The following is a 15,044-nucleotide window of genomic DNA, read 5'->3' on the forward strand; positions in this document are numbered from 1 at the left end:
CTGGGTCCAAATCAGTTTTGTCATTATAGATTAATAACAGAATTGTATATAGATCTACATAATTAATATCCCTATCCGATACGCCTGCCATAATATGCTAAATAGTTATTTAGGAGATAACCATATGGAGTTTTTAGATTTGCGGGATCGAAATGACTAGTTAGCATATCATGGCAGACATATCGGATAGGGATATTAATTATGAAGCCCTGATGCTTTTGCATGTACACTGGACAGATTGGATAGCTTGGGTATGAAATTTGTAGGCAATGCATTTTTCTGTCGTCAACTTCGGTAAATTTTTTGAGTACCGGTAATGCAAAAAAACAACCAAAAAAATCCCCAAAACAAAACCCAACAACACCCCCCCCCCACACACACACACACACCAAATGGCATATCTGAGACATCATTGGAAACACACCCTCATTTAAAAAAATGGAAAGGGGGGGGGGGGGGGGGGGTCATGGAAAGGAGCGCTTTCCAGTGACTGCATTTATCAATTTTCAAAAACGTTTTTAAAATGTAACTAAACGCTCCTTAATGTTTTACTATATAATTTGCATTTCTTTTTGTTTAAAATAGCAACACATTCTATCACAAGCAAATATTATTTATAATGTCTAAAAGCCAACAGACAAGATAGCACATACCACGGCCTTTGATATATTCCCCAAGAACTAAGGACATTATATAAAAATATGTATTGAAAATAGTTTTTCTCCTCAAATATCACATCTCAAAATCAATTTACCAACATGCAATATTGAAGAAAGGTGAAGTCATTTTCTTTAAATAAATATAAAAAATTAAATAATAATAATAATAATAAATACTAGTAAGCAAATAATATATAGAAAAAATAATAACCTTCCATCTGTCCACATTTTTTGAGAGAGAGAAAAAAATTACGCTCAGCAACTAATGTGTTTTTTAATATTTATTTTGTATGTCGCCTAACAACAATTCCTTTCCATTGTACCACGAGAAGCCTTAAAACTCTTCAGCAGATTGATAAATATTATTCTTGTTCAGTTTTTATATCAGTCGTTGGTTTCTTTTAGCAGCCAAGTTTCAAGTTACGAATTTCAGGGGAAAGTATTCTGGTGAAGTATCCAATAGAAGAACAAATAAATTCGGTGTTTTGTTTCGTTTGTTTATGGTCTTCGTGGTTGATCCTTCTTCTTTCCTTCTTCTTTTCTTCTTCTTTTTTTTTTTTTTTTTTTTTTTTTTTTTTTTTTTTTTTTTTGCATTTTGCATTTTGCATATTGCATTCCTGTTAGGAAGCGCTGAAGCTTGTGGGTGCTCAAACGATTTGTATAATTATCCTCCCTAACGATTATTTTTTCCCTTAGTTTCTTTTAATGGTATTTTTCCTTTATTTTTGTTCTTTTAACGAGAAGTGGAGTAAACTCGAGTTTCATAGAAACAGATCTACAAAGCTCTGATGGCTCTGAATGTGGCAATAAAAATACCTTTGTTCACGTTGGCGCGAGTTGGGCGATTATTAACTTAAACCAGCCTTTTATATTCAGAGTTAAATTCACGCACGAACCAGCCAACAAAACATAACATCAGATAACACAAGTAACATTTTTTAAATATACAATAAAGTTACTATGATACTAGAAATAACAACTTAAAAGTGCTAAAGTTGTCGAAATAATAATTAAAAAAAAGAAATAAAGAAATGTTTTATTTAACGACGCACGGTTATATGGCGTCAATTGTCAAAATAAATGATAAATATAATTATTTTAGAACTCTTTTGTATCGCCACCTCGGTGGATCCATTCAACTGATTGGCGTTTTCTTGTTCCAACCAGTGCACAACAACTGGTCAAAGGCCGTGGGATATGCTATCCCGTCTATGGGGAAAGTGTATATAAAAGATCCCTTGCTGCTAATGAAAAAATGTATTGGGTTTCCTCTGATGACTACGTGTTAGAATTAAACAAAATTGTTACATCCAATAGCTTATGCTTAATTGATGAATGTCCTCTAGTGGTGTCGTTAAACAAAACAAACTTTAATTCTTTTATATAGAGCTACAAAAGTATCTACCTTCTCATTTAGACGCTATAATAAGAATATGTATTTTCGCAGGATGGAGGGGGGTCTAAACCGTGGCGAGCGAAGTTCATTTGGGGGGGGGGGGGGGGGGGGGGGGGGAGAAGAGAGGTGGAGCCATTTCCGACCCGGAAAATAAACTGCAAAAAAAAAGAGAACATTTCTTGGGCAGGGGACAAGGGGTGTCGGGTTCCTCTGTACGCTCGTTAGTATTAGTTTGCAGCTGTACCCCCATCACACTACCCGTCACGTGTCTCAGAAAATTGTCACAATCGAACTAAATATTGTTATCATTGTTACAAAATATTGTTTGATGATGGCTACTGATAAAGTAGCCAAAAAAAATGAATAATTAAAACAAATGTTGAATTTTTGTTTTATTTCAAACTTATTTTTATGATAAGCTTACCCCCATCACACTAAATCTCGAAATTTCACAAATAAAACTCTTTATATTTGATGTAAAATAAAAAAATAAAATAAAAAAATCAATCAATTTTTCCATAAATTCCTATTACTCATTATTAACTCTTTAATTGTAGGCGCAGAGCGAGGTTCTTCGGTCTGCGAGACAGTTCCAGACGGCCATTGGTGTTTACAGAGCTGCGAAAGAAACAATCGCATTGGCTGAGCTGAAGCTGATTGACAGCCAAGGGAACCAATCATCGGCAGCTATGCTGTCCACGGCATGGCAGGAAATGCTAAACCACGCCTACATTCGGGTTAGTGTTGCATTCAATATTTGTCCGTAGGATTCAAACCTTTTATTTTGGGTTTTCCCGTCCCAACCAGTGCTTCACGACTGGTATATTAAAGAGCGTAGTGGGATGGGATGGGAATTCTATTAACGTGCCCCTATCCACAAAGGTTCAGGCACGCCCACTACGGACTTAGCCTCTGACTTCGCCAGTGACTAACTCCGGAGATTGAGTTGGGGGGGGGCGGGGGATTGAGACACTTCGCAAACTTGAAGTAACACCGAGTGGGGCAGTGCTTTTGGCTAAAAAGCCATTTAGTGCGGTCAAACGCGAGCGCGGACCGAATAGCAGACACTTCATCCAAAACATGTCTTGACTCTAAAAACACCGAAATAGTTAGCCGTGCTCTGATTGGCTAAATTTCGATTCCTCGGTGAAGCCTGACAATTACCTAAGTCTACAAAGAGTAACTGCATCCAAAAACATGTCTGGACTCTAAAATTTAACCCAAAATAGTTAAGAACTCGATCGAAAATGTTTAAAGTCCAACTAGCCCAAAAAGGAGGTTGTTACCTGTCCTAGCAAACGTTGGCGTCTAGGGTGATCCGATGAAGTTGGAGGAGTCAATGTCCGTGAAGAAGTGCCGGTATGGACTAAGTGCTAGTTGCCTGACCAATGGACGGTAGTAGGCCCCCGATATCGTCTTCACGATACGATGTATCGTCGGGTTGTCCATTTCTTTCAATAGCATTCCCTGGTGGTAGATTCCGGCTTGGTGTATGGTGACAATACACACCTCCTCCTTATCGGGTTTTGGTGATGGCGAACTCTCCTTCTGGGCTCCTTGGTAGCTTGACCCAGGCTGTTGGTCTGGGATTGATGTAGTTTGGTGAGGTCCTCCATGTTCATCCGGACGAGGTTAGCATACCGCTGTTGAAGTTTGCCGGCCTGTAGTGTCCACTGTTTGGTTTGTGGGTCGTCGGGTTTCGGCGGTTGCAACGGTTGGCTTGGCTTGTCCGGTTGGCCACTCGGGGGAGTGGTTGCCTTCCGTTTCACTACAGCCGTTTTTCGGGCCTGCGCCTGTATAATCGGCGGCACAACCGGAAGCGCTGAAGTAATGGCCTGTGGAGTTGGTCCATCTTGGTCCATCTTGGTCCATCCTAGAAGTCGGGATGTCCGGGGCTGGTGCCTCTTCCAATCCAGTCTTCTTAGGGGGGCGGCGGTGGGTGGCGAAGCAGAAGGAGCCGCTGCCGGCGGTTTAGCCGCCGGTTTTGTCTCCCCCTGAGCCTTCCCTGGCGCACGTCTCCTCTTCCTCCACCTTCCTTTCTTCGGTGGTACCGGGTCCCCGTACACCAAGGTCACGGAAGCCCGTGACCCGGTGTACGTAATCCGGTACTCAAGCAGAGTTCCATACGACTTCATCAGTCCCCCCAGGTGGGGGGGGGGGGGGGGGGGGGGTTAACCCGAGAGAGCACAGACTAAGGTCTTGCCTCATCGTAGTAAAAGCTCGAGTGAAAAGTACAGAATGAAAAGTACAGAATGGGGCGTAGTGTGTGCTGTTTGAAGACAAAGTGCTTATTTAAAAGGTTCCTTGCTGCTTACTAAAACTACGTGTCTGAATTACCAATTAGCGAATGATTAACTATCCAGTGTGCTTTAGTTAGATGACATTTACCATAGTTTGACACCCAATAGCCGATGTATTTTTCGTGCTGGGGTGTCGTTAAACATTCATTCATTCATTCATTCATTCATTCATTCATTAGTTACATGATTTCTTTAAAAAGAAAAAAAGAAGAATATTGTTTTCTGCTGATCAAACAGTATTTTGAGACGGGTTCATTAACCAAATGTTGCTTTTTTAAAATTCCACCTCTGCTTTATTGACTTCAGTAAAGACTTTGATAGTGTGCGGAGAATATGGTCTTTTACTCAAACTACACCGACAGGGGTTTGGTGGTAAATTCTACAACATGATTAAGAACATGTACCGTCCGTATGAAACTGCAGTAAAATACAATAACGGATTAACATCCGCATTAACTTCTAACAAAGGAGTTAGACAAGGGGATAATCTTAGCCCGTCCCTTTTAAATATTTTTTCTTAATGATCTCTTTATTTTCACCAGCAGTGTGTGACTCCATTCAGTTTTATAATGAAAACCTTTCTCACTTGCTATTGGCTGACATAGGGTAATAAAAAGGCAGATTCAGCTGCCAAGTCTGCTTTGGATTTACCTCATGCCAGGGTTGGCGTGCCTTATACTGATTTTAAACATAGTATATTCCAATTTATCTTTTCGACTTGGCAAAATGATTAGGACGGTGCGTTTGCGAACAAGCTTTATGCTATCAAGCCAGTTTTGGGAGAGTGGAAGTCCTCCTGTAGGCAGTGCAGGAAGGATGAAATAGTCTTGTGTCGTGCTCGCATCGTCCAGAAACTAGAAAAGATCCATTTGGTAAAAAAAATGTCATGGAATCATTTCGATTCCATCTAGTACTTTTACTACAATTTTTACTTCATACTGATTTTTATTCTAAATTTTAATATTACCTGTCTGTGATATTTGTATTTTTTGCGCAGTTCTTTACACTGCTATTCTTCGGTATTTTTATTTTACTTTTCTTCGTTTGCCTCTTTGTACAGGGCGGGTACATTTCAAGTTACTGAATTGTGACTGCTTGGGACAGCGTGCTAGAATCCTACTTGTCTATAAACTTCATCTGTATCAGATTTTAGGTGATAGAAGAAATGTTTTATTTAACGACGCACTCAACACATTTTATTTACGGTTATATGGCGTCAGACATATGGTTAAGAACCACACAGATTTGGAGAGGAAACCCGCTGTCGCCACATAGGCTACTCTTTTACGACAGACAGCAAGGGATCTTTTATTTGCGCTTCCCACAGGCAGGATAGCACAAACCATGGCCTTTGTTGAACCAGTTATGGATCACTGGTCGGTGCAAGTGGTTTACACCTACCCATTGAGCCTTGCGGAGCACTCACTCAGGGTTTGGAGTCGGTATCTATCTCATGCCTCGACTGGGATCCGAACCCAGTACCTACCAGCCTGTAGACCGATGGCCTGCCACGACGCCACCGAGGCCGGTTAGGTGATAGAAGTAGAAGAAAAGATAACTGTCAGTGAAGAAGAACATTCGAAATATTCACATATGTATTTTCTCTACCATGTTTTAGGTGATGGAAGCAGAGAAAGAGAAATCATTAAGTGAGCAAGAACATTTGAAGCGTTCACAGGTGTTTGTTGAGCTGGAGTCTAAACTACAAACACTGGAGAAAAAGTTTAAATCGTCCATAGCTAAAGCCAGGTGAATGTTATAGAGATGTACTTTGAAGTAGGGTTGTTGTTGGGTTTTTTTTTTTTTTTTTTTTTTTTTTTTTTGTTGTTGTTATTGTTGTCTTATTTGTAGCCTCTGTTTACGTATCTGTCTTTATGAAAACAAAAAGTAAATACAAACAAGCAAAAAAAAAAAAAACCCAAATAATTCAGAAGAATTTAAAATTTGGGTAACCCATTTATGGGTTATGTAGAGAATTATACAAGAGTAGCCGTTAGATACCATATATATCTCACAATGAGTTGTTTTAAAATGTATCTAAACGAGCGAAAGCGAGTTTGATACGTTTTTAAGCAACGAGTTGTAAGATAAATGGAATCTAACGGACACAAATGTATTATTCTATTATTTACATGTACTCAAAAACCAGGTTTTAAGCAAATTATAACATCTTTATCGACTAAAAGATATTTGCAACCCTTTGCAGTTGTAACTGACATACGCGTCACAGATTGCCAGGTTAACTATTCGTCACAGTGTAATCGATTTCCACCGTGTTTTTTTAATTATTGGACGTATGGCATTGGTGACCTGGGCTCATATTTTCGAAGCTATCTTAGCCTACGAAATCGTGAAATCATCGTAAGCTATGACGTCACTATGGCGTGCGCTGTAGTGACGTCACAACCTACGACGGTTTTACGATTTCGTAGCGCTAAGATGGCTTCGAAAATAGGGCCACTGGTCATCACCTAGGAGCAGCTAGTCGTATGTCTTGAAATAACGCAGGTGTTCTCACCAACGAGTGTGTAAGAAACAAAAATAAATTTTGGTAACTAATTTCTTTTTTGTGTAACCCGTTATGCCCATATAAATGGTTACCTCAGTTTTGCGCGAACTAAATAGATTACACAAAATTAGATTTCCGCGAGCAACGCGCGATTGAAACGATAGTTTTCATACTTTTCAGAGCCCTGATATAAAAAATTTTTTTTAAATAAAGCAACACGTGCCTCCTACAAGTACGCACGCACATACGCAACACACACACATACACGATTTTCCACACATATATCAACATGAAACGTTCATACACAACGTAGTCCAGTGGTAAAGCGCTCGCTTCATGCGCGGTCAGTCTGGGATCAATCCCCATCGGTGGGCTCATCAATTGACCTATTTCTCGTTCCAGCCAGTTTACCACGACTTGTATTTCAAAGGCCGTGGTATGTGTTATCTTGTCTGTGCCTATAAAATGGAAAACCCGTTCCAGCCAGTGCACCACGTCTGGTATATCAAAGGCCGTGGTATGTGCTATCCTGTCTGTGGGAAAGTGTATATAAAAGATCCGTTTCTGCATTACGAAAAATGTAGCGGGTTTCCTCTGATGACTATGAGTCAGAATTAACAAATGTTTGACATCCAATAGCCGATTATTAATAAATCATTGTGCTCTAGTGGTGTCGTTAAACTAAACTTTATTCATACTCAAATGAAACGAGCAGTATGGCATTCTTCTTGGGAAACCCATTGCCTGTCTTCAGCAAACGTACGCGAATTGAACGAAATTTACGAGACACATTGTGTCAAATTTAACTACTGGCAGTAAAGACCTATTATACACAAATGCTGAATTGCACGTTTTCACAGCAAAGTGCACTCTGTGTACTGATGGCGTTGTGTTTACTTTTAAACAACGAAACATCTCTTGGCCTTGGTCTGGAAAATTTGAAATGCAGATGTTTGTCTCGTCTGATTTCCTCCTTTTTTATTGAATCACCAGCAAAGTCAAGTAGAAGCGCACAGTGCTCGCAGTGAAGCATGCGCTGGCATTTAACTGACTGCACAAACAATAATCTTTTTAGGCCAGAGCGGGGAATATTATATCGTTCGTTCTTTAAGTCCGGTTTTTCGCTGACGCTCTACACCGTACATTCGAACTTTATTATCTCGATGTTGAAGGGATTGAAAATCAATGTGTTCTATTGGTGTCGTTAAAAACAAAAACAAATGTTTTTGAAGGCAGCGGATGTCAGTATTTTGATGTCAGGTGTTGGTGACGATTATACCATAAAGCAGTGTGTCGACTACCAGATATACTGTCCTAAGTTCAGCCAACGAACGTTTCGCTAACGTTCGCGAACTATTTGATTGGTTCCCGACGTGGCCATTTGGTTAAACGTGAAGCGCATAAACTATACGCTTTTTCTGCTCGGTCTGACTGAACGCAGCCCTCGATTCTAAAAGGTTGGACTATATTTTATACTTTCTAAAATATATTTAGCAAAATGTCGGGACTGTAGTCCATTCTACCCGTTCTCGTCTAATGCAATTAACACTATCGACTGTCTGATTAATGTTTTGGGTACATTGTGAAATGAAATTAATGATATACCAGTCGTGGTGCACTGGCAGGAACGAGAAATAGTCCAATGGCCCACTGACGGACTTGTGAAATGAATGCTCGTGGATACATAACTAATTTGTATCAAAACATCTAAAACAATTATTTTGATCAGGAAAATATACCATAAATGTCATTTGTGAAACCTATTGCTATCAGAGGCTATACAGTAATTATATCTATTATACAGTAAAATCGTTTTCAGTGAAGGTTAGGTAGTCGGTGGGGTGTGGTGGGGGCTTCGTCTCCATTCGACCCCGTGCCAAAGCTTTAAGGACCTGTCACACGAATATACATTGCAATATTGTTGCGTGCAACAGCTGCACGGACAAATGTATGCTCGTGTGACGGTGCCTTAAAGGGTGAATCATCTCACCTTGAAGCATCTACGGTTTGACAGCTCTGCAGTAGTACACAACAAGTGGTCATTTAGAAAATGCTTGTTAAAGTGTTCAGTAGCAACGGAGTGATTCACGACGAACGCTCATGGTTGCATTCTTTTACTGAACGTAGTCCTGATCTCGGTGTAGTAGATTTCCTGTCTCGTTTGCGCCTGGAGTTCTGCCACAATCGTTAGAGAACCATCAATCGAGGCGCTTGAAACGGCGAAGATGTAAACATTCCTACTTTGATGTTTATTTACGAACAATGGTATGTCCATTACGCAGTCATTGAGATTCTGTCGCGATATTCCATTTAACCGGGTTCAGGATGTTAACTTACAGATACTGTAAGTCTTTTATCATTCTCTCAATTAGGGTCTTCACGAGTACTCGAGTACTCGGGAACGGGTCGAGTCTAGCAAGACTCGGAGTCTGTTCATAGGACTCGAGTACCCGTACACAGTGGAATCAATTATAATACACTGGACAATGTAGGACAATAATTTCAGGATTAGATAATCAACGATATAAGTGACACAATAATTATAAGATCATGCGCTAGTTTCTTTTTTTAAAGTGGCCGTCCATCCATCATAACACTAAATATATCAACCGGTTTCTAAATGCAATACAATGACATGATTTGGCGTCCATGTTCAGCCCTGGAATTAAAATGCATAATTCTATTTAACTTTATTCTTTAATCTCATCGTCATCTAGTGTAAATGTCGGGTACTCGGGCCCGGGTCGAGTTTGACCCTCGAGTACTCGAGTCCCATATTTTGGACTCGTGGAGGCCCTACTCTCAATGACAATTCGTCGTTTCGTAAGACGTGATCATAATATTCTTGTGCTCCGAAGAACAATGTCTAGCTCAGAGCTTATACTAAATTTTCCAATTAAAACATTGCCATTTTATTCTACATCTGTCAGATGCTAGAAAAACGCGTTTGAGGCACCGAAAAGATATACATTTTGCGAGGGAGCACGTCCCCACATCCACCTAATTATCTTGGGGCCTCTTACCATATCCTGCTTACGGGGCTCTTTGCGATAGCACTGCATTAGCCTAACGTCATGGCTTCTCCAATTAATTATGATGAATCCCACAATACAAAATTTATATATATATATATATATATATATATATATATATATATATATATATATATATATATATATATATATATATATATATATATATATACTGTGACCAGCCCCTGTACAAATCTGCTAATACAAAATAGACACCTTTATAGCGGGTGGGACTTTTGTTGTTGTCATTCTCCAGACCAGATGTAACAATTATCATGTTGACATCCAATACGTGCTTATACTACAACGTGATAGATGTTGTTTTACAACATATTCCTTTAAACGGACTATCCGGAGTTTTAACCATTGAAACATATTTTCAAATAATAAATCTTTTTAGCAACTACAGTTGCAACTTGAATACAATGGGCGGGACGTAGCCCAGTGGTAAAGCACTCGCTCGATGCGCCGTTGGTCTGGGATCGATCTCTGTCGGTGGGCCCATTGGGCTATTTCCTGTTCCAGCCAGTGCACCGCAACTGGTATATCAAAGGCCGTGGTATGTACTACCTGTCTGTGGGACTGTGTGCATATAAAAAGGTCCCTTACTGCTAATCGAAAAGAGTAGCCCATGAAGTAGCGACAGCGGGTTTCCTCTCTCAATATCTGTGTGGTTCTTAACCATATGTCTGACGCTATATAACCGTAAATAAAATGTGTCGAGTTCGTCGTTAAATAAAACATTCCTATCTATCTTGAATACAGTTTATTGCTTAGAATATCATGTTCTGTCTATATAGAATGTTTCTGGTCGTCCTAATATTTGTAATAAAGGTTTTCGTACGTACACAATTATTATAAACATTCATAAGCGTACGAGACGGGTGGAGGGGGCAGGCGGGCAACTAACCTCCCCCCTCCCAGTGCCGGAGCAAAACCTCAAATTCGGGCAAAAATTATACAGATATTCCAGGAAAATGTGCTAATCTGACACCTTTTTTCCATGTACTTCCATCATTCTACTCCTAAAATGAGTTGTAATCCTTGTAAAAATGCGTAGTGATTAGTTTCCAACTCTATAGGCTATAGCTGTATTTGGTAGTAATGCTAATAATTGAATAAATGTTATTATCCAGATTCGGGCATTTTCGTTTAATTCGGGCAAAATCCAGCCTGCCCTCCCCTACGAAAATTGGAACCCGTATGCCTAAGTAAACATTGTGATAACAAGAAACATACAGTATATTTAGACACTGACATTTCAAACAAACAAAAATATATTCAATGTGTAATTTTAATCGTTGGAAATTTTTTATTTACGGTTATATGGCGTCAGACATATGGTTAAGGGCCACAAATTACCCACATTTTCATTTCTTTTAAATTATTTGTCTTTTTCTTTTTGCTTGTTTGTATTTACTTTTTGTTGTCATAAAGACAGATACGTAACAGAAAGAAAGAAATATTTTATTTAACGACGCACTCAACACATTTTATTTAAGAGTATATGGCGTCAGACAAATGGTTAAGGACCACACAGATTTTGAGAGGAAACCCGCTGTTGCCACTACATGGGCTACTCTTTCCGATTAGCAGCAAGGGATCTTTTATTTGCGCTTCCCACAGGCAGGATAGCACAAACCATGGCCTTTGTTGAACCAGTTATAGATCACTGGTCGGTGCAAGTGGTTTACACCTACCCATTGAGCCTTGCGGAGCACTCACTCAGGGTTTGGAGTCGGCATCTGGATTAAAAATCCCATGCCTCGACTGGGATCCGAACCCAGTACCTACTAGCCTGTAGACCGATGGCCTAACCACGACGCCACCGAGGCCGGTTTAATCGTTGGAAGTACTGATAGTCGAAAGCATGTAACAATGGCGACAAACTCAGGACAGTCTTTTTAATATGATTTTGTAGATTTTTTTTGGAATTATTTTTTTTCTTCTTCACAAAATGTTGGATGAATATAAATAGTTTTTATTTGGATATTATAGAAAAGGATTTTCTTTTTCAATTCATTGACATACTGTTAAAAAGTAAACAAATAGGCAATAGTACAATCCAAAGAAATTCGCTTATTTCTAACATTCCTGGAACAAAATTTAAGTGTAGTCGCTTTTTTGTAATGGACGGGATGTAGCCCAGAGGTAAAGCGCCCGCGTGATGCGCAGTCCGTCTGGGGTCGATCCCCGTCGGTGGGCCCAATGGGCTATTTATCGTTCCACGACTGATATATCAAAGGCCGTGGTATGTGTTATCCTGTCCTTGGGATGGCGCATATAAAAGATCACTTGCTACCAACAGAAAAATGTAGCGGGTTTCCTCTCTAAGACTATATCTCACAATTACCGAATGTTTGATATCCAATAGCCGATGATTAATAAATCAATGTGATCTAGCGGTGTCGTTAAACAAAACAAGCTTTAAAAAAAATGTATGTAAATAGTCGTGACATCACCTATATTTACAACCGCCCAAGAATATAATTACTCATACTTCAAGAAAATCAGAAAGCTGATTTCGCCGATGCTGATGTCATGGTAGAAATAAGCTCAAAGCACCTCGGTTAATTGACAGTGACAGATATATGGCGTCAGCGGTGTCAGGATCGGGCATGGACGTTTTGTGCCAAATTATTTTACTGTGATGGACATGTGCCATTAAAGCGTTACTGTGAATACCAATCCACTGTGGACTTTCATTGTCCTGTGGGTGGGGGGGGGGGGGGGGGGGGGACGTAGCCCAGCGGTAAAGCGCACGCTCGATGCGCGGTCGGTCTAGGATCGATTCCCACTGGGCTATTTCAACCAGTGCTCCACAACTGGTGTAACGAAGGCCATGGTATGTGCTATCCTGACTGTGGGATGGTGCATATAAAAGATCTCTTGCTACTAATCGAAAAGAGTAGCCCATGAGGTGGCGACAACGGGTTTCCTCTCTCAATATCTGTGTGGTCCTTAACCAAGTGTCCGACGCCATATGACTGTAAATAAAATGTGTTGAGTGCGTCGTTAAATAAAACATTTTCTTACTTCCTTTGTCAAGTCGAAACCTAGAAAGTGGGCGTCGGGACAAGCCATATATATGTTGGCAAGGTACAGCTTTCTGTGAGTATCTAAAAATTCAAATAAATACAGTTTTAAGACTTAATAAGACCAAAACGAGCACCAAGTACCAATTAAAATATGGAAATCACTTTTTCCGTATTAAATAATTGTTTGAGAAAGTTGGAATCAATCAGTTATCCCATGATTTAATAACGTTACGTACATCAATCAACATGTACGTCACAGAATGTTCCGATTAACCAATCAAAGGGTGTAATGAGGACGATGAGCCCAGCGAACGCGTGGATATTCTTTTTTATATAATGTGCAGCTATTTTAATCACTGCAGACTTGTTTGATGAGTGGATTGAAACCACATGTGCCCTGTTTGATTAAAAGAACATAAACACGTAAAGGCATTGTAAATCTTATACAAGTAATGTTTGAAGCTTTTATGGATATAGAAGTAATGTTTGAAATTCAGTACAGAAAGGAGATATATGTCATGATCATCATCGTCTTCTTCTTCTTCTTCATCATCATCATCAGCAGCAGCAGCAGATCATTATCACCATCACCATCATCAGTATCATCACATCAGCATTATTATCATTATTAATATCATCATTATCGTCGTCATCATTATCACCATTATCATCACCATTATTATCATCAACATCATCATTATCACCATTTTCATTATCATCATTATCACCATCATTATTATCATCATCACCATCGTCATCTTCATATTTATTATCATTATCATCATTGTCATTATCATCATCATCATCATCACCATCATCATCACCACCATCATCATCCATCACCTTTTACCTATGATTAGCAACGATTGGGAATGGGAATGGGAACTCTATTTACGTGCCCATATCCAATAAAGGTTCAGGCATGCCTACCACGGGTCCAGCCTCTGACATCGCCAGTGGGTGGTTCCGGGGCAGGTCAACGATTGGATTGTTCAGTGTAGATGGTTTCACGTATATACTCTTGTTGAAGTGAGGTGCTATAGTTTTAAAATTTGATAGTAGTGTTAATTTAGTTACACAATTGTCTTATTTAGTAGCGCATGTTAAATTATCTCCCAGTCGGATATCGCAGAAACCGATACATTTATACACCTGGAAATTAATTAAGACATCGCCTGGATTGTATTGCAGCCGACAAGGCGCCTAGAAGTTGTTGTCCGTGCAGAATCTGGTATTGAGAGATTTTACACAGACTGTATCTACTTGGTATTTACAAATAAACTTGGTGCGGGACGAAAGGGGCGGAACGTAGCCCAGTGGCAAAGCGCCCACTCAATACACGGTCGGTCTTGGATCGATCCTCGTCGGTGGACCCATTGGGCTCTTTCTCGTTTCAGCCAGTGCACCACGACTGGTATGTATTGTCCTGTCTGTGGGATGGTGCAATATAAAAGATCCCTTGCTTCTAGCCCATGAAGTGACGACAGCGGGTTTCCTCTCTCAATATCTTTGTGATTCTTAACCATATGTCTGACGCCATATAGCCGTAAATAAAATGTGTTGAGTGCGTATAATAAAAAAAATAAATGGTGCGGGACGTAGCCCAGTGGTAAAGCGGTTTAGGATCGATCCCTGTCGGGGGGGGGGGGGGGGGGGGGGGGGGGGGGGGGGGGGGGGGGGGGGGACTGGGCTATTTTTAATTCTATAAGCCTATAAGGCCGTGGTATGTGCTATCTTGTCTGTGGGATGGTGCATATGAAAGATCCCTTGCTACTAATAACTATATATCAAAATTACCAAATGTTTGACATCCAATAACCGATGATTAATCAATCAATGTGCTCTAGTGGTGTCGTTAAACAAAACAAACTTTTAACCTTTTATAGTGTGATTCTAGCTCCATTTTCATGCATATTTACGGTTTCTGTCTTTTTCACTAGAATACATTAAATATTGATGTAACAACAGTCTCACAGTGTCAATCTTTCAATTTCCTCTGTATACAAAAACCTTGATTTCAGTGTTTTGTATCCACAAAATTTTCACAATTATGAAGTGTAAGTCACACGGTCAAAAGTAGGTGATGCTTAATTAGTTCCCTGGTGTATAT

At 39.8% G+C, this 15,044-nt stretch overlaps 1 protein-coding gene across 1 annotated transcript in view; it reads left to right on the forward strand.

The window, feature by feature from the left end:
* The window catches only part of LOC121382192 (SH3 domain-binding protein 5-like), a 43,176-nt gene that overhangs the window by 22,269 nt on the left and 5,863 nt on the right, over positions 1-15,044 (forward strand). Inside the window, exons 4-5 of the mRNA XM_041511715.1 lie at positions 2,613-2,792; positions 5,974-6,104. Of these exons, the coding sequence (XP_041367649.1) occupies positions 2,613-2,792; positions 5,974-6,104 (311 nt within the window). The remainder of the gene's footprint in view (positions 1-2,612; positions 2,793-5,973; positions 6,105-15,044) is intronic.

This window comes from Gigantopelta aegis, chromosome 9 (assembly GCF_016097555.1).
Source record: "Gigantopelta aegis isolate Gae_Host chromosome 9, Gae_host_genome, whole genome shotgun sequence".
Taxonomy (NCBI): domain Eukaryota; kingdom Metazoa; phylum Mollusca; class Gastropoda; order Neomphalida; family Peltospiridae; genus Gigantopelta; species Gigantopelta aegis.